The 19,977-nt window shown below is 38.1% G+C and overlaps 2 protein-coding genes across 4 annotated transcripts in view; one reads left to right on the forward strand and one right to left on the reverse strand.

Annotated features, from left to right (window-relative positions):
- Positions 1-4,529, forward strand: part of USP24 (ubiquitin specific peptidase 24) — an 86,558-nt gene extending 82,029 nt beyond the window's left edge. For 2 of the 3 annotated variants that reach the window (XM_087719618.1, XM_087719619.1), the window contains exons 63-67: positions 49-127; positions 734-809; positions 964-1,050; positions 1,565-1,675; positions 3,557-4,529. In XM_087719618.1, coding sequence (XP_087575744.1) covers positions 49-127; positions 734-809; positions 964-1,050; positions 1,565-1,675; positions 3,557-3,619 — 416 coding nt within the window. In that variant the 3' untranslated portion in view covers positions 3,620-4,529. Of the gene's footprint in view, positions 1-48; positions 128-733; positions 810-963; positions 1,051-1,564; positions 1,676-2,402; positions 2,479-3,556 lie in introns of all 3 variants that reach the window. The other variant, XM_087719621.1, reaches the window with a different exon arrangement.
- Positions 4,530-6,517: 1,988 nt separating this feature from the next.
- PCSK9 (proprotein convertase subtilisin/kexin type 9) overlaps positions 6,518-19,977 on the reverse strand; it is a 31,345-nt gene continuing 17,885 nt past the window's right edge. The window contains exons 6-12 of the mRNA XM_087719622.1: positions 17,858-18,054; positions 15,756-15,939; positions 13,596-13,766; positions 11,284-11,432; positions 10,968-11,148; positions 10,230-10,411; positions 6,518-9,083 (exon numbers count right to left, since the gene is read on the reverse strand). Of these exons, the coding sequence (XP_087575748.1) occupies positions 8,883-9,083; positions 10,230-10,411; positions 10,968-11,148; positions 11,284-11,432; positions 13,596-13,766; positions 15,756-15,939; positions 17,858-18,054 (1,265 nt within the window). The 3' untranslated portion in view covers positions 6,518-8,882. The remainder of the gene's footprint in view (positions 9,084-10,229; positions 10,412-10,967; positions 11,149-11,283; positions 11,433-13,595; positions 13,767-15,755; positions 15,940-17,857; positions 18,055-19,977) is intronic.

A 19,977-nucleotide genomic window follows, 5' to 3' on the forward strand; every position in this document is an offset into this window, starting at 1 on the left:
ATAGTAACTTTTATAAGTTATGATTGTTTTTATACCCTCTCTTAACAGCTCTGATGCATCACAGTAATCACGTGGACAGTAGTCGTTGCTATCAGTGTGTCAAATTCTTAGTCACACTTGCTCAAAAGTAAGTATGTAGTAAAAGTGAAGAACGGTGCTATTCATGCCTCTTAATATATTAGGATGTGGATGACGTTTTAAATATCTTTTGTATCAAACTCCAAGCCAGATTCCAAGGTTGGAGTGTTGGACTAGATAATGGGACTAGTACTTCACTCCCATTCCTCTGTAGTCTAGGCAGTGGAAATATTAGCTTTGCCAAAGTAACTGCTACTGAGTAGCCAACATATAGATATATTGGTGAAAGAGACAATATTAACAAACCGTTAAAAATAGTTGGTGAGAAAATATTCTCATAGGAATGCCTTGGGATGAGAAAAAAAACATGAAGAAACACTGTAAATCTCAACAGAAAAAGGCTTACAGAGAGGACACTTTTAGTAAAAAATAGAATTGTACATAGTTATGTGTTTATGTGAAGATACAACTACTGCTAATATTCTTTTGAAATATTGTATCCTCCCTGCTTTGTATTTGCTACAAAGTCAATGTCGAGAATTATTTCTATATGACCAGAAAGAGAACGTCTAAATTGGAATAATTTAAAGAGAAGAGGGAACATAATCCTTTAATATCTCAGATACATAATTTTCATAATTTCTCTTTCTTAAAGATGCCCTGCTGCTAAAGATTACTTTAAGGAGAATTCTAATAATTGGTGTTGGGTTGTTCAGTGGCTTCAAATAAAGGTAATACTTATTATACATACATACAAACATACAAACAAACATACATACATGCATGCATGCATGCATGCATGCAATGGGACCGGGGGGAGGGAGAGAGAGAGTTTGCTGTGTGGTTTGCACTCATTATTGCTTTCACATTTTCACAATTTTCTAGATGTCTGAACACTACTGGGCTCCACAAAGTAATATATCCAATGAAACCTCAACTGCCAAAACCTTTCAGCGCACTATTTCTGCACAGGTAAGTAAAGTTTATTGCATTTTTGTTTCTTTTACTTTAAAAGTGACAGTTGCTTTTTTTAAATACCCAGATGAAAAAAAAAGGATTTTGCTATGTAAGAGCTTTCTTGTTCTTTATAGAAGTTAGCATACTAATTATTGTATATTTTTGGGATTATGTATACGTAGAAAATAATTTAGAGGAGCTATTTCAGAACGCAGGAAGACATCAAATACTTTAAAGTAGTTTTAAAGTTTAGAGTATTTTAAAGCAGCTGAATCTTTAATGAGAATCATTAAAGCATCCACCTCTTTCAAGATGGGGGGGAGACAGAGAAGACTGAAAAAAGGCTCTGGGCTTTCTCTTATTTTTGCAATGGAAGCATATACTCTAAACCATTGTCTGAACATGTACAGTGATAAATAGATATTAAGGCTATTATGTGGTAATATTATAAGTCTTTTTTCCCCGGTGACTTACAAAATTGCATCTAAACACACCACCTTAGCTTTTAATTTTTACACTCTTCCTTTAGGACACACTAGCATATGCCACAGCCTTGCTGAATGAAAAAGATCAATCAGGAAGCAGTAATGGATCTGAGACCAGTCCAGCCAATGAGAATGGAGGCAGACATCTCCAACAGGTACGTAGGATGGTTTTTCTTTAATTTATGACATATTGACAAAACCAAGCAGCCTGTCAAACATCTAGCAAAAAACCTGTAGAGAAGATATGGGAAATATCTTACTCCAACTTTTAAAAATCAGTCTGTTGTAGGATTTATGTATTACGTGATGAGACTGAGAAGTGTGTATATGATTACTAACTCATCCATAATATCCTATAATACAAAGAAAAGGTTTGCATATATGCAACAGTTATAATACTAAGCATACTTCTATAGATCTACTTACCTACTTCTTAAAAAAAGACTTAAATTACCTCAACCAACATAAGACAGGGACAGTCTCTGGCAGAAACAGTGGAGGGAGAAATGGAAAGATCGAAAACCTGAAGAACCATAAATATATCAGATACAAACTGGAATAATAGGATAAAACTCCATGAATTTAGGAAAACAAAAGAGGAGTGTGCAAGAACAAAAAGAAGAAACAAAACAAATTTCAGTTTCCCTCTCTCCAAATGAACTAAACAGATATCAATAGAATACAAGGTGTCAATCAGAACATATAACGGTTCTGAAATTTCTCTGTAGCCATTCCAAGGATCTTGATTCAGTGTAATACCTTCAATTAATGCTAAGATTCTGTTTGAAGGGATGATTGAAATCAAACTCTTTGAATTAATTCATTCATCTGAAGCTTCACATGGTCCTAATAATAGCTTACGTGATGTGCTTTGTTTTTAAGGCCCTATTGCCTTCAGTGGCAGGCCAGCGCTAAAGGAAATGGTGAACATGGGCAATATTCAAACATTATGTAGCAGGTAAAATGTCACAATATAGTCATAGCAAGATTATATTATACATTGCACTGTATTTATACTCCATCTGTCCTCTGATAGTTATGGTAGTGCTGATCTAATTTATATTACATTTATTTCTAAACTAACCTTTGATATAGTCAAAGTTTTGAAAGTATTTCCTTAGATGAAATTAACACTTCAAACCTTGAAATATTCAAATAAAAACTCTTATCAATAGCAACTTCATTAGTTTGTTAAACAACATATGACAATATAGATTCGGCAACAGGAAGACTTGTGTACATCTGCGTTCTCCTCATTTTCACCACCAACCAGTATTAAAAGAGAGTTATCTCTGATTCTAGATACATTCTAACGTCATCATGACATGGACCCATTGATAACTTTGTCTTCCATGAATTTGTTTTAAGTGCAATTTGTTTTAAGAGGGGCGTTTAATTGCTTTTTAATATAGCAAATTCCATACATACATACATACATCCGTTTTAGTGCTCCTAATCATGGTGTGTTATCCTAGTGTAATACAGGTAGTCCTCGTTTAACAACTGCATTTGGAACTGGCAACCCTGTTGCTATGTGTCAAGATCATTCAGTGAAACTTCATGTGACCACCCCTGACTTACAATATCAGTTCCACTTCGGTCATTAAGCATATCACCCATGGTTGTTGACTGAAGCTTAATGACTGCCTTTTTCTCCATGAACTTTGTCGGTATGAAGTTGGCTGTGAAAGTCACAAACGGTGATCACGTGACTGCAGAATACTCTGACCATTGTAAATGCACGCCAGTGGCCAGGCATTCAAATCGCTATCCCATGAACACAGGGACGCTGCAACCATTGTGCTATCATAAGGTTGAACAATTGCTAAACAGGGCAGTTATTAACCGAGGATTATCTTTATTTCACATTCAGTTCATCTGCTCCTTTTGTAAAAAATATAGGGTTAATTTCTGGTTTCCAAAAGGCAGTTGCTAAATGATGCACAGGGCATCATTTATGATACCTTCCTGCAATAATTATTTGTTCAGTTTAAACAACCGCATAACCTTCCTAATTCTTCTGTATTTTTTAAAAGGGCTCAATATCTCCCATGATGATTGGCGAACCTAAAAGTGACCTTGAAGATGTGGATACTTAATTGATGGCTGCAAGCTGAAGGAGAAAAAGCTGCTCTGAAGTGAGGAATACCCAGCACTTTCATGATATGGCTGGAATCCTTTTGTTTTCATTTTTACAGGAATCTGAAGTAAATGCTTTCAAAAGATCAATAGGTACTTTGTAATGAGTTAAAAGTATTCTTCAGTTGAGAAGTTCCAGCATTAGGCTATGAAAGTCTCCCAGCATCTGCTATGGTTCTTATAGATGCTAGTTTAGGCATGAGTAAAACACAACAAAACAAAAACCCTGTCAAGATTCCACCCATTTAAGAACAGTTATCAAGTAATTGAAACTTTTATGTGAACATTTAATGAGTGAATGTAAAACTTTTGCTTTTCTGTGATGCTGCAAAACAAAAGAAAAAAAGAAAAAAAAGACTTGGGTTTTTATACAGAAGAAAAAATCAGATTGCCTTTACATATAAATGGCAAATTTTTAATCTTTTTTTTAATATTGAATAGGAATATTCAAAATTATGTAAAAAATGTGTGATTTACACTTGGCATTGTAAAATATTAGTTAAGAATAAATTTACACAAGGACTTTTGTATTTAATATGTCTCTAGGTAATTTGTATAGTGCTTTACATAAAGGGTTGTTTTTAAGAGAGCCCTTTTATGTAAGGATGATTATTCCTTATGGAATGGTTTTGGTACAAGTTAGTCTGGAATCGGTAATCTTTTTTCCTGATGCTGTGTGCTTAAAGGGTAAGAGCAATAAAAGAGCTTTGTTTATTCCAAGAATACAATTATGGCATCAGTATAACTTTTTAGAAAATGATGAGTAAGTTTAACAAAAAAGCACTTTAAGACAGAATTGTATTGCTGTTTGCCTCCTGAAATCATCCTTCTACTTGGAGACATATTGAATAAACCGTTGTGTTAATGTGATCTGCAATCATTTGCTTATACTTCTAAATTGAAAAAGTAGAAATTGGCTTTACATGATTACTTGAGTAAAGTAGGAACATTTCAATTTTTTTTAAAAATTAACACAGGCAAAGGATTGCAAGCTGTTTTGCTTAGCTAGGCAGCACGTGAAATACAACAAGTGTAATTCTTTCATAACTGGAAACAAATTGAACTGAATATGAGTATGCTTTTGTTCACCACGTGAAATGCAGTTAAATAATCTCTTAAACTACTCTCAACACTTTTTCCCACACCAATGTTGAATCCCAGGGGGTTTTTTCAGCTTTTTCTTCATTTGCTTTTCCTTTTGCTTTTTTTCAAGGATTTCTGCCTTAATTTATACAAAATATACCATGCTCATGAACTGGGGGGAAATGCTCAGAGTGCCTGGACAATTTGCCAAGTCAAAGGCACAAGCAGCCAAAAAGTGCCTCTTTTTTTTCTTTTATTACTGTTAGAAAAACTGAACTGGCACATAAATTACTTCACTGTTGTGCACTAGTTGTGAATATAACAGGTCATTTCACTGTTGCTGGAAAAAGGCCGCACATCTTCCAGTTGAAATTCTCTGCCATATGGGTGAGTCAGAGAAGTACTGTTAAAAATGACTCTTCAGCTGAATGAATGTCTTCTCTGAAGGTGGTACTTTCAGTGAAGTTAGCAGAAACTCAGATATTTTATTAAGCCTTCAAACATTTTAATACAATGTTTTAAAATTTAGAATAAATAATGTTCCTATTCCATCCTGACTGTCCCCCTATCTTCCATTTAATTTAAATGAAAGTGAGCTAGAGAGCTGATCTGAAGGGGAAAGCATTGGTCCAAAATCATTTAAATTTGCATAGTTTCCTATGGAAAAGGGGGTCTCAACCCAAGTTGAAGCAGGGCATTTATTTTCAGAATCGCAGGATGATCTGTTTCACCCACTATACTTTCTAAAACCACAGCAAACTCTTTTCTGCTTTACTCCCAGCTTGTAGAGAGTTAATGGCTATGGTTTCAAATATAATATTTGGTCAATTATTTGATTTCCAGCTTTATCATTTCAATCGGCTGAAGACTTTTTTTAAAGGAACTAATTTGCCGTGCAAATTGTCACATGTTTTACGTTGCAATCTCTTACTGCTATCCTTTTGGATGAAAAATGCATTTTATACATAATGTTCTATAGGATTGGGGCAATTACAATTCTGTTGCATCTTCTCATTGTGTACAATTGTGTTTAATTAGTTCCCAAGGCAGTGAAAAATGGAAGGGAGAGGCAGTTTCCCTGAGAGAGAAAAAAATCCTGTTCAATGGAATAAAGGTGGTCTATCCCTCTCACCAAAAGAAAAAAGAAAAAGATGCCTGATTATTAAGTTAAAGAACAGAGCAGTGTGGTGGCCTAGAGGTGGAGGTCTCACTTCACAATCAGGAGGCTGTGAATTTGATCCTAGGTAGCAGCAGATTTTCCTCTCTGGGCACAAAGAGAAAATATCTGGTGCAAATTCCACATAGGTGTCAGGGTTTTACAGCACTTTCTGAGCAGTTTATCAATGTCAGCATATTGCCCCCAACAGTCTGGATCCTCATTTTACCAACCTCAGAAGGATAGAAGGCTGAATCAACCTTGAGCCCATCAGAATCTAACTCCTGGCTGTGCGCTGAATTAGTATGGAATACTGCCTTCTAATCACTGTGCCACCAGAACCATATCAGTATGCTATTTTACACTGAAAGACGTGAGGGTATTTAAGGATATTTTTCATACCTATCTTCTATGTAATCTGGTAATTTATATATCTCTTAAAGTATTTTGTTCTGCCACATGTTTTACAATGGGTATCGCGTATGAGTTTGAATCTCTAATGAAAAAAACCAAGATGTGATACAAATTAGATTTTTTTTCCTTTCCCCTTTCCTTAATTATATAATTATAGAAAAATGCAGAGGAGGGATTTAAGTACAGTTTCATAAATGCAGCCACATTAAAATTGTATGAAACTTTATTTCAAAAAGAAATTGCTTTATAAAATGTTATATAAAACATAATAAATAGAGTCCAGATAAAAATGTAAGATCCACAGCACAAAACATCTTCTCAAGCAATTACTTTGTAGATAATACATTTGAGTAATAACTCCAAAACAACATATAAAGAGTCACATGCAGTTTACTCTATTCATGATTTGGTGTTCTTTTTGTCTTTCTAAAGCAGAAATGCAACAGGCTCCACTACACATTTACTTTGAACTAAACTTGCATTTAAGTTTACATTTAAAGAAACATGTATATGGTCCCTTAGTTAAAAAATATATTCCCCTTAATTGAACATATACGTGGTTAAAGACTCAATTATATAGGCAATGAAACATTCGATAAGGGGGGAAAAGATTTGAAAAGCCAATTTCAAATACCAAATACTTTGTTAGGAAACTACACTGTTTGGTGAAAGTTACCCAGCGATTACTTGGTTTTATGGTTGCCTTAAGGCCTGTCATGCAGGAGTCCTAAGTCTTCAGTGCTTTTAAAAGCTTCAGGTTTGCGTATATAAAACTATTCTAACATTGATCCGGTAGTCTTCCTGGAGCCCAATTATTATTTTTTTCAGCTACAGTTTTCAATATTTTTCAGAATAATAATCATAAGAGGATGGAACTGAAAGTTATGCTTCAGTGATATCTAGGAGACTAATAATTCTCTACGTTGATCCAGTCTCCTTGGAGAAAACTGCTCTCATTTTTGCAGAGCTTCCTCCATTTGTGAATACAGTAGCTAACACAGTTCATTTACAATAATTTTAATGTGTTAAGTATTACAATTAAAGTAATTGTTTCCTGTGTGAAATAAAAGAGGAGAAACGTCTGCTTTTCAAAAGTTACTATAAGGACACAATAGGATAAAATCCTACTTCAGACCAACTACAACCCATTGTTAAGTGGTTTTATATAATGGCACTGGAGAATGACAGAAAACAGTAATGTGTACAATCTAGATCAGGGGTGTCAAACTCACAATGAACATCACGTGACAAATTGCAAGTTTTTCCCCTCTTCGCTAAACCATTGCTGGGCGTGGCCAGCACATGATGCACCCAGGTCACGGGCCACAAGTTTGACCCCCGTGATCTAAATCCTAGGCTGTTTCAGGTTGAGAGGGCAACAACCATAGAATCTCAAGAAGTGAGCAGAATCAGGAGAAACACTTCCCAACTCTATCAAATTGTATTTGAATATTGGCATACCTTATTTTATTGTGTTTTGCTTTATTCAATTTTGCATATACTGATTTTTTTTAGTAAATAGAAGGCTTATGGCAACCCTGTGTCAAATCTACTGGCACCATTTTTCCAAGAGCATTTGCTCATTAGTAATAAAGAACCTTAATTAAGATGTTAGTAATAAAAAACTTACATAGTTTTTTTAGACATAGTACTATTTTACCCAGAGTGCAAACCTAACTTTTATATGCAGTCAGAAATCCCCTCCCTCCCCCACAATAAAAATGTGTGACTCAACTTTATTGTAATATTTGCTGATCTGAAATCCAACTCGCAATATCTTGCAGGTATTTCCTTTTACAGCATTAAACAGTTAAATGGTTCCGTAACAGTTTAACTACAAAGGATACTCTATTAATTGCATCGGGCCTTTAGAAGGAAGAGTTAATACAGCCCCTGGTTTGCCTATGTTTGCTGCAAAATAGTACCGTACAACTTAGTATATAAAAATATTTTTAAAAGCACGATATAATGTTAATTGGCATGCTTTGCAATTAATCTGCTATCCTGGGCTGATCTATAGTGTTAATACTTTCACCTTTTACAGTTTTAAGCACCACTCATATATACACGGACATTTCTGGTTATAGTTCAACCAATGAAAGAGTGGGACCAAGCTAAAGAATTACACAGAAACTGTTATCTTCTTCATCCTTCTGCATGCTCCTCCCCGTGTCTTCTATGCAACTATAAGCAAAATGCATTGAACTAATGGACGGTTGACAAAATAGATATTCTAAAAAACTTGGAAGTCACTGATTGCAACTAAAAAGGTATTGAAAAATCATGTATAATGATTGATCAAAGATATTTTACAAATGCAGTTTAACTGATATTACTGAGACATCAAAGACACCCATCTCTTGAAAACAACAATGGGACTGTTGCTAGAGGGACAATGTTTTGCACAATTGCAGCATCTGAAATTGTTGTGCTAAGGCTATCACGAGCAATCCGAAGCTGTATTGGAGTCCTGCTCTACAAACTACCGTGTTTGCCAGTATGACCATGTATGGCAATTGTCAAAATTTGTGGGTCCTTTGGATAGATGGAGGCTGGAAAAGGTAGAATTGTCATTTGTTACTGGAACTTTGCTTCTCATCCTCTAAGAGCTTTTTTCTGCAACAGATGGCAACTGCAGTTGCTCCTTTGCTTTCGGGACGGCTGATTACAATGCAGGTGTTGTCCACTGAATATGCCCCAAGAGTGTTGGAGCTATGTGACTGGGCATTACATCCTGTTAGAGTCCAACCATCGTCACAGGTCTCCATCACCTAAGAAAAAGGAATTATAAGGTTGTACACTCTGGGAGTACGCTCTGCCAGCAGCCAGCCCACAACCATACAGCGTACTCCCAGAGCAGCCACTGCCGGAAGACTTGGTTTGGAAGCCACTGAAAAAGCCAAGCTAGGATGGCGGCGGCGGCGATGCCCTGGCTCTGCAGGGAGAGCTGGGCCAGGGGATTGTGAGGCTGGGAGCCGTGCGAGCGGGAGTGGAACAGCTGCTCGCACAACCCCCCCCCCCAGACATGCAGAGCACCATTCACTGGCATTTCGAAGGTGCAAAGCTGCAGGAGCTGGGCGGCGGCGATCAAGCGCTCACACGGCTTGGCGATACCCCTAGGTCAGTGAATGGCGCTATGTCTGACTGGAAAGGGGGTTTGCCGGGTGGCTGTTCGTGGTCGCTTCATGGCTGCTGTATTGCACTGCAGCGACAGCGCAACCCAGCTGTTCGCCCCTGAGGCTGTGCCCGGCTCTGGGAGCCCGCTCACAAAAGAGCGCAGCCGCCCGGCAACCCCCCTTTCCAGCTGGGCATAGCGCCACTCACCAAATTAGTGGTATCCTGAAGGCACCAAGCAACGCGACCCCCTTTGACACCCCCCCTCCCCCAGTTCCTGTGGCACCTTCAGGATACCACTAGGTTGGTGAGCGGCGCTCTGCCTGGCCGGAGGGGGGGATTGTCCAGGGGGCTTATTTGCGGGGGAGGGCTTATATTTTTGTCCACCAGAAAAATGTGGCATGGCCTTATTATCAGGACATGTCATATTTTTGGACTTCCTACAGTATTGAACATGAATGAGACACTAGTTCTCTTGTTCCTTCTCTGTAGAAACTCCTTTTATAGCAGATCTTCATAGCAAATCCTTGTTGGACTATCTTTGACAGAACTTTAATTAACTTTAATTAATGCTAATGTTGATTAGTTTTGATTTTGGCTGCTGGAAGTTAATATTTTGCAGAAGCCCAGCCCATTTGATTAATTTATGGGACAATCTGTAGCAGCCTTTCCCTGCTATTCACTGGCCGTGCAAGGGATTGCACAGAATCATTTTCATCTTCAATTCATGAGCGCTTGCACTTTTTAGGAACAAGTTACCATAGTTAGACCGAGAGATGCCATCAAGAATGATATATGCATACCTTTGTTGAGTATTCCAGGGGAGGATGTCCCTGAACTCTGCACTCAAGGCTGGGTGCATGGCAGCAGGAAGCATGCACCGTTGCTTCTCCTTGTCCTACACAGTGAGCCCGGCTACTGTCTGCCTGGTGTACAGCATTGATGCCGCCACTGACATCTCCAGCCAGAGAATGGGTGCTGCAGCCTGCCAATGTAAATCATATTAGGGCATTTTGTAAAAGATTCACCTGAAGTATATACATGGCTATCAATGTTAGCTAACAGTGCTGGAGGGTTTTTTTGTGCACCAGATTGAAAATAAATGGCGGTACATCCCTGAGTCTTTGTATTCTCACATGCAAAAAACCTTAGGAAAGGGAAAATAGAGCTACCAACTTTGGTTTTTAATTTTTGCAAAGTGCTCAAATAATAATCTAACATTTTCACATTGGGCCAGAGGGGAAATGCCAGGCATTATAGCACAAGAACAAAGTAGAATCCGGATAGGTGGTCACTTAAGGTGGCAAATGTTAGAAGATGGTGAGAAGCAGGAATTGTATCTTTTTCCTTCTGTTGTGCTGCTAAAAGCTGGTCTCTTCAAGTAACATACCATTTAGTCACCCGATCTTATAAGTCTTTAGTGTCTTATCCATAGAAGATCTATTTTAGCCCAGATCCTATTTGCTTCAACTTATACATAATATCTCTATATCAAAAATGTTGCTTCTTTAGTTACTATCAAGACAGCTGTCATTGCATACCTGTCAAAACATGGCTATCTTGGATGCAGCTAACACTTTTCATAGCTGTGTCCTCTGTGGTCTGTGAATGGCTATTAACCTGGCAGTCAGCCTTGGGCCAAATGCAACACCTGGCTATGGCATAGACACCTTGGCCTCGAAATCTGTTGTGAGCCACACACTCCTTCTTGCCTCCAATATCCTAGTATTTGGGGGGAGGGAAAGAAGTGAGAATAAGATACCAAGAATGGCATCAAATCTGATATCCGTATCTGGCTCAGATACAGATCTGCGTATACAACTAATTAAAATTAAATAACAAATGACACCATCTTACCTCAATGTGCTCCCCTCGCCGCTTGCCATTCTTTGATAAACTTGAGCAGCTGAACATGTCTTCATCGCTGTTGCATCGGGCAACAGCTGTTGCTGCACTCGTTGAGTCAGACAAGAAAGACCACACAGAGCGACAGTACAGTTGTTCCTCTGAAAGAGAGTGGCTAGTGGTCACCGCTAAGGACTAGCAGAATCCCCATTTGTTTAGGACTGTAGTTCAACCACTTGGAAAAATCCTATCTTTGGAAAACACATTGCACTAACACACACAGTTAATTGAATAAGCCACAATTGGCCATAAACCAGAGGTGCTGAAGTTTGAAATATGTCTTATTTGTGCTTGCATTATTTTAACCCTGAAAACCCCAAAATAAAGGCAGGAATTAGAGGGCTAAACCCCCCTCCCCAATATTTTCCTGAGAGTTCCTCAACCCACTGCCATTCTCATGAAGGGAGGGAGGATGGCACACATTCAGAATTGCAAGGTTCTGTTGCTAAAGCTCTTCTAATAAAAGTAGCTTAGAACTGCCTGGTGTCTGTTTCATAGTTTAGTGTACCTGGTGACATTACTATACCACAGACATGTCCTCGGTGATCTCCAAGGAGGAACTGATGGCAAAAGTTGAAAAGATTAGTCATTCTTGCCATAAAACAAGAATTATAAATTGCAAAGGTTGGATTCACATGACACTTAAAGCCAATATTAAACAAATCACATTAAAGTTGAGTGCAGTTCATGAATAAAACAAAATTGGCTATTTGGAAGAATTAGATTGGATTATATTAGATTAGTTATCTGGCCATCGAGCAAATATGCTTACATTTTGGTTATTAATTTGCTTAAGTTACAAATGTTGATTCAATTTAAGAGTAAAATAGATAAAAAGATTTAATAGTTTAAAAAACTAGTGAAAGAGATGTCACTTAATATATTGATTTTTTAAGAGAGAGTAGGGCCAAATATATAGTGCAACACAATTTGGACTTAATAAATATACGATCATTGCAGTAAAGAAAGTAAACTAATTAACTCACAAGATACTCAACTTTTAAGTAAAAAAGCATCAAAGGTCTGGTACCTAAATGAGTTTATAAATATCTGGGAATTTTGGAAACATCAGTTTGTACAACAAAGAAAAAAATATAAGCTCAAATTAGTACAAATGATTAAAGAAAATCCGCAAATCTCACCTAATGGGTGGAATCAAACAATTCATGTGCAATATCAATAATTAGATTTATTACAGGAATTTTGAACCTTATTCATCTTGACTAACAAATCAAAAAATTGATGCCTATAAATAATGCTTTATATCCTCATATTGCTATTGAAGGATTGTTTTTCCCCCAAGAAAGACTTGGAGGGCTAGCACCGATTAAAGCTTAACGATTACATCAAAACAATAACAAAGCTTTATTGAATTAATCTCAGAAAAAAAGGCTATTTGGGGAAATGAAATCTCAGTGACTATAAAAAGCAACAGCTTGAAATGAGGTTAGAAAATTGGAAAAGCAAAGCAATATCTTTCTTGAAAGATATTGAAGGAAAATTAGACAACAATAAAACATGAAAATGGCTTAAGAATGAAGTATTTTAAAAAGGAAGTGTTGTAAGAGGAATGCTTTTTATTGCTCAAGAACAAGCATTAAGTACAAATGTTTTCAGAACAAAAGTAGAAAAGATCAGTTTAGATAGTAAATGCTAGTTGTGCCAAGGAAGAAACCACTGGCCATATAATAACTGGAAACTGAAGCTAATTACAAAAAAGGCATAGTGGAATTGGGAAGATATCACTGGCATTTTGGTTGAGAGTACAAATTCACCTTCAATTAAGAATTGCTGGAAATTTAAAATTGCAAATAACATCACTGAAAGTCACAGAGCAAAAAAAATATGGTATTTAAAATTCAGACTGATGAACTCTTTGAACATAATGCACACCCTTTTACTATCTTTGTAAGGAATCATTTTTAGTTTATTGATGTAATCATTCCGCTGTAACTTTGAAGGCAAGAAATCAGAAAAAATGCTGAGATTTGCAAATGTAGATTGCAAAAATTTGGAACAAGTTAACAATAGTATCATTTATTGGAGTAGCAGGTGAAGCACTAGGAAATATTATGGATTATCTAAATTTAGAACAACTTATAACAGACTGATCACAACCAATAGTATGGTTGGGCTCCTTCTCATACACAGACATTACCATATCCAAGTCCATGGGCAGACTTCAAATCATGAAGAAGGTGCTATGACACATGATTAATGGAATAAGAATAACGAGCCGTCACTAGAAGTCACTAAAGTCTCACCTGCAACAATTTTGGAGGGAAGCCCAGCCACTCTGTTTGGTGTTAACAGCCTCTGGTCTTCTGGAAACCAAGCCTCGTTCATAAGGTTTTTGACAGAAAAGTGGATCAGTTTCTGCCTTAGCTCGGAGATGGACAGGGCAGGATTGGCATTCAAGATCATGGCTGCAATACCTAGGACAACAAATAAGCCCTGTATTTATCCATCAAAAACACGCATGAAGATGGATTAGGTTATGTATTTAACAGAACAGAATAGCAGAGTCATAAGGGACCTTGGAGGCTTTCTAGTTCAACCCCCTTCCAGTGCTGGAGCATTCACAACTTCTGGAGGCAAGTTGTTCCACTGATTAATTGTTCTATCAGGAAATTTATCCTTAATTCTAGGTTGCTTCTCTCTTTAATTAGTTTCCATCCATTGCTTCTTGTCTTGCCTTCAGGTGCTTTGGAGAAATTCTACATTTTATATTTGTATAATTACCTCAAAATGCTTTATGCTTGTATGTTTTTTTTTTTACAAGAAGTCCAATTGATACTGATTATTTGCTTGGCAAAAACTGAGGCAACTTAATACAAATGCAGACTTTCTCTCGCACTTTCCCTTCAAGAAAATTATTCTCCAATCCTCCTGCCTGAATCAGGGAAGATTTCTATATGTGTGTCCAAATGAATAACATAAGCATGAACCAACTATGCTCTTCAAATTCTAATCTGAATTGATGCCCCAGTAACATTTACATGTACTTCAAAGTTATACCAATCTTAATGGCTTAAAAGATTACACATGTGAATGTCTTTGGTTTTCATGGTTTTGGCCCATTTCACCCCTGCATTTCTGCTTTGTGATTAAAGAAAATGAATGGAAAAATAAATGTTTTATCATGCCTGTTTGATTTAAAACACCGGGAACTTTCACTCAAATAATTTTCTCTCCTGTTTCTGAATGTGATTGAAAACGTGAATATGGTATTAGGGAGAGAAAGAGAGACAGACAGACACATATCAACAAAAAGTACCTGTTCCATACTCAATTAAAAGTTACTCTAAATCCTAAATATCAATTCAGTTTCTCATAAGTCAGCTTCATCAGAAACATAAACATTTCTTCTGGAAACCAGTGGAATCTAAAAAGAACTAAACTTGCTTATCTTGATAATGGAATACATACAAAATTATTTAGCTGCCTCTTCTAGAACAAGACAAGGGTAAATGCAGTAAAAAAAATCCACCACTTCTTTAAGCAATCCACTGATGGCATAAAACATAAATGCAATGAAAATGTCCAAATTGTACCAGTTTAATTTGTACCACTGGTGGGTATTGCAAAGGTAGGAATACTGGTTGCTTTGTTTTTGTAGTCCCTGGAGCTAACCAAGCTGATACAAACCACTATGTCATCCTTTGCTCACTTTAAATACTAAAAATAGTGTCTTTAAGACCTGATCGGCTTAATACTTCAATTTTCCCTTCCCTAATACCACATGCAAATAAACAAATTCTGCTCTTTTTTTCCCACTGATAGCAATGCATTACCACTATGCACTGTTCTATAGATTTGAATTTTACAAATCCGAGAGTATATTTGGAATGGGGGAAAAAATTTAAGGCTTTTTTTCCCCGTTATTAAAAATCTTGTCATACTTGCCTCAAAGTCACTTAACAGGACATGCATTATTGATAGTTCATCTTGGAAAAAACCTCATTATAATAAACGAGATGTCAGCCCTGGAGGATATCTTTTTTTCTCTGGATCTTCAGGGCTGCCACACTTAGTGCTGTGGGAAACTGGGAGGGAGAATTGCATGGAGTTGCAGGGATATCTAGCCATAATAACATTCCTTTTTCTGAGAGCCAATGACATTAGGCCTGCACCTGGAGTGGGGTGACTGGAAGGCATCTCCAGTTGGGACGGTACATTGATTGGACCATGTGATGGACATGTGGGTGCAGGGGAAGGGACTTGGGCTTTCTTTTGGGTGGAGTAAACCTGGAAGCTTTCCGGTTTGGGTTTTCCCAGATGTGCCAATATAACACCTCTAATAAAATGGAACTTTGAGGAACTTCTACCCTTGGAGTCTTCTTGCGTTGGGTTGTTATTTGGAATCCTGACACAAGAACTAAACAACTTGCTGGACTCTTCATATTTCTGTCATACAATATTACCTGCGACATGGGCAGCTGCTTGGGATGTCCCACTCTGCGATGTGAAGCAGGTGCTGCAGTCACTAGAGGCACTAATGATATCATCTCCAGGAGCAAACACATCTACGCAACGTCCAAAGTTGGTTCCCAAAGTCCCCATGGATGCAGGTTGGTCTTGGGCATTGGTTGCTCCAACTGTAATAACCTATGGTAAGAACAGCATCTTGTCAATCCTGAGCCGACAGGAGAAACAGAATTTCAAAATCAGAGGTGTATCAATGAACACAGATTTCTCCTGTTCTGTGTCTGGATCCAGCAGAGAAGTACTTTTGAGAAAAGCGCTGAGAAAATGTTCTTCACCAGTTCTTCTTCCTTTTGACATTCTTTCCAGTCTCCAGTAGCTTCTCAAAGTCTTTTAGAGCATTTTGTTCAAGAAATGTTGAAGGAAGGAGGGTTCACAAAGGTTACTTCCTTGTCCTCTCCCTCTAGCTCCGACATAGAGCATTATTCTCACTCTATATTTAGAGGGAGATTTGCTGGCCATTTAGCCTAACTCTATTCAATGCAATAAATAAAAAATTAAAATACTTTGCAAATGATTCTTTAGTCCCTGTTTCTCCACTGAGACAGACCGTCTCTTTAAATTTTCCCAGGTAATTGATTTTCTTGACTGACCTGATCATAGGTGTTTTGTGACACAGGAAAATGTCAGACAAAACTACCCAAAAATATTGTGCAATTATTATTTCATGTTTTTCTCTTGCCTCTCAAAATCTGGTTTTTCTAAAATATTTCCTAGATAATTTGTCTATAAGCATTCCTCTTTCGATGAATCCTGTGAGGACTATAAAATAAAAAAGAGAACCAACTAAATTGGCTTAATTAAGACTACATTAAGTCTATCTGTCCCATCTTATCTCACTACTATCAGAAACCACTTCCCAGAAAATCCACATGTATTGGGAAAAAGTTCCTGACTGAAATTCTGTAGTCAAATATTGAGCATGGGATCTTCTGTGGGAAAAGTATGTTGACATCATGAAATTAAAACAACTCCCCTAAAAAAAAATCACACTGAGTCAAATTCCCACGTGAGTACTATCTAAGCCTGATCTTACGGGTTCTTCATTGCCTCGATAGTAAGCTTGGACAACTTCACACAATGCAAATATTTGTATTACACAATGGCCTATGTTTGTTTATGGCATGGCTCATAGGCCAGATCTGGCCCACGGGATGCTTAGATCTGGCCGCAGGGCCGTCATGGAAACAGCGAAAGACCGGTCCACGGTGCCTCTGCCAGTGAAAATGGAGCTTGAGAGGACTGCTGGCAGAGGGATGCAGGAGGCCATTGCAGCTGATAATGGGGCCCAGGAGAGCTGCACGCAGCCCCCTCGAGCTCAGTTTTCACTGGCAGAGGCTGTTACGCTGAAAATGGAGCTTAGGCACCTGTTTTTGCTGGCAGAGTGCTCAGGCCCCCACAGGGGCCACCAACATGAGTGACATCTAGCTGGCCTCGGCCACCCTGGCCCTGAGGTCAAACACAATGGCCATGGGTGAAGCTTCACAATCTTCCTCAACTTTCCATTTGCTAAATGAGTTGGGACAACATTGTGACAACTGAAAAACACTGCATTTAAAGCAGTGAAGTAACTGGCAGATCTTGATGAGATTTATCAGCGCAGAGATGAGCAACTATGGCAACTTTATAACCTGAGGACTTCAACTCCCAGACGTCCTGGTTCAAGAATTCTGGGAATTGAAGTCCACAGTCGTAAAGTTGTCATAGTTGCTCACCCCTGTGTTAGAGGGATTACAAACCATTTCTGGATCATTTTTCCATGTGTTTGGGGTTGAAAGAGCTGAGGTGGCGCAGTGGTTAGGGTGCAGTACTGCAGGCCACTTCAGCTGACTGTTATCTGCAGTTCAGCGGTTCTAATCTCACCGGCTCAAGGTTGACTCAGCCTTCCATCCTTCCGAGGTGGGTGAATGAGGACCCAGACTGTGGGGGCGATATGCTGACTCTGTAAACCGCTTAGAGAGGGCTGAAAGCCCTATGAAGCGGTATATGTCTAACTGCTATTGCTATTGCTATTGAAAGGAAAATCTTGTTGTCTACTTACTTCTGGTTCTGATGCTGGGGAGTATAGACAAGCATCGTCTTTGTAGTTGCCTGCTGCAGCTATCATGACTACTCCCATCTGCACCATCTGACGACAAGCGGCATTCAGGATGGGGCTATAGGTGCCAGCCAAGGGTAGCAAAACAACCAGAGGGCTGTAGGGCTGGACAGCCAGGGTTTTTGCAATGAATTCCAGCCCTGTAGGGCAAAGGGTAAAGGGCAAAGGATTAGCACCATTGCATTTCTTTTATCTAATGCAGGAGTGTCCAAACTTGGGAACTTTAAGACTTGTGGACTTCAACTCCCAGAATTCCCCAGCCAGCATGGGGAAGTTGAATTCCACAAGTCTTAAAGTTCCCAAGTTTGGACACGCCTGATCTAATGGAAGCTCCAAATTTTAAAGACACAAACAGGAAGAACATTCTGGCTTTTTTTAAAAAAAGTATTTTTTAGGATTGAGATGCAGGGTGAAAACAGAAAACCCTCAAAGAAACCACATAAAACTGAAAAATAATTTATTTTTCCACCTTTTAAATTAGTAAAAATAAATAGAATTCTCTATCTTAAACCTTAACCAGATATATGCATGCATTTATGAAAACATAAATAATAAGCACAATTTAATTTTTGAAATTTTGAACTTAATTGTATTCAGAGTTTAATAATTTTCTTACAATTATTACAAAAATCTTACAATTATTTTAAAAGCCTGCTTGACTCAACAAAAATATTAAAGGCATTAACCCTATCTAACTGAACAGGATTCCTAGTGACCACATGGATAAATGCATGCAGTTTTTGGAGGGACACAAATACAGAAGTAGATTGAATTCGGAGACTTCAACTGGTTCAAAATGCGGCCGCGCGAGCGATTGTGGGTGTACCTCGATACACCCACGTTACACCTATCCTCCGCGAGCTGCACTGGCTTCCAATCAGTCTCCGGATACCCTTCAAGGTGCTAGTTATTACTTATAAAGCCCTTCATGGTATTGGACCTGGGTACTTGAGAGACCGCCTGCTGCCAATTACCTCCCAAAGACCCATTAGATCGCACAGGGTCGGCCTCCTCCGGGTTCCATCCACCAGCCAATGCCATCTGGCTACGACCCGGGGGAGGGCCTTCTCTGTTGCAGCTCCGGCCCTTTGGAACGAACTCCCCGCGGAGATTCGGACCCTCACCTCTCTCCCTGCTTTCCGAAAAGCCGTTAAAACCTGGCTGTGTCAGCAGGCCTGGGGTTGATGAGCTCCCTTCCCCTCTCGACAGGTTTGGTTGTTGGTCATTTTAAATGTCTATTTTGTACTTGTATGTTTCCCCTTCCCGTTTAAGTTGTTCGCCGCCCTGAGTCCCTTTTAGGGAATAGGGCGGCATATAAATAAAATAAAACTTAAACTTAAACTTAAACTGAATTGCTTTCTTTTTGGGATCTTTTTCCAAATACCATCAAATTATTTGTAATGTTTGCAATAAACATACCAAGTCTTTCACATAATATTTTGGCCTGTAATTTCACCTCTTAAAAAATGCAATACTGGCCCCCACTAGATAACCATAGTTTTTTTCCTTTGTGTAGGCCAGAGATATAGCTATGATGTGGAGTGAGGAAATGTCAGCCTAAATTTGAATCAGAGCTGAGTCGTCTGAATTTTGTACTACTGTTTGCAACTCATGGATGGATAGATTTAGAGATAGAGAAAGAGATAGAGATAGAGATGATAGATAGATAGATAGATAGATAGATAGATAGATAGATAGATAGATAGATAGATAGATAGGTAGGTAGGTAGGTAGGTAGGTAGGTAGGTAGGTAGGTAGGTAGGTAGGTAGGTAGGTAGGTAGGTAGGTAGGTAGGTAGGTAGACAGACAGACAGACAGACAGACAGACAGACAGACAGACAGACAATAATATTAAGCCAATATTCAGACAAAACAGATATTAAGAAAAAAATATAGAAATGTATTATCTAACAATAATACTATCTAAATGTATTATCTTTCCAAAAATACATAGCAAATAAAATTGAGAGAAATGCTAATAACAACCTATGACAAATTTGCAGATTCTTATAAAAATGAGAGAATGAATTTAATTTTAGAAATGATTGAACCCCCCACTTGCT

The sequence above is a fragment of the Thamnophis sirtalis genome, unplaced genomic scaffold (assembly GCF_051295495.1).
Source record: "Thamnophis sirtalis isolate CommonGarterSnake01/CBP01778 unplaced genomic scaffold, rThaSir2_p1.2 scaffold_7, whole genome shotgun sequence".
Lineage (NCBI taxonomy): Eukaryota > Metazoa > Chordata > Lepidosauria > Squamata > Natricidae > Thamnophis > Thamnophis sirtalis.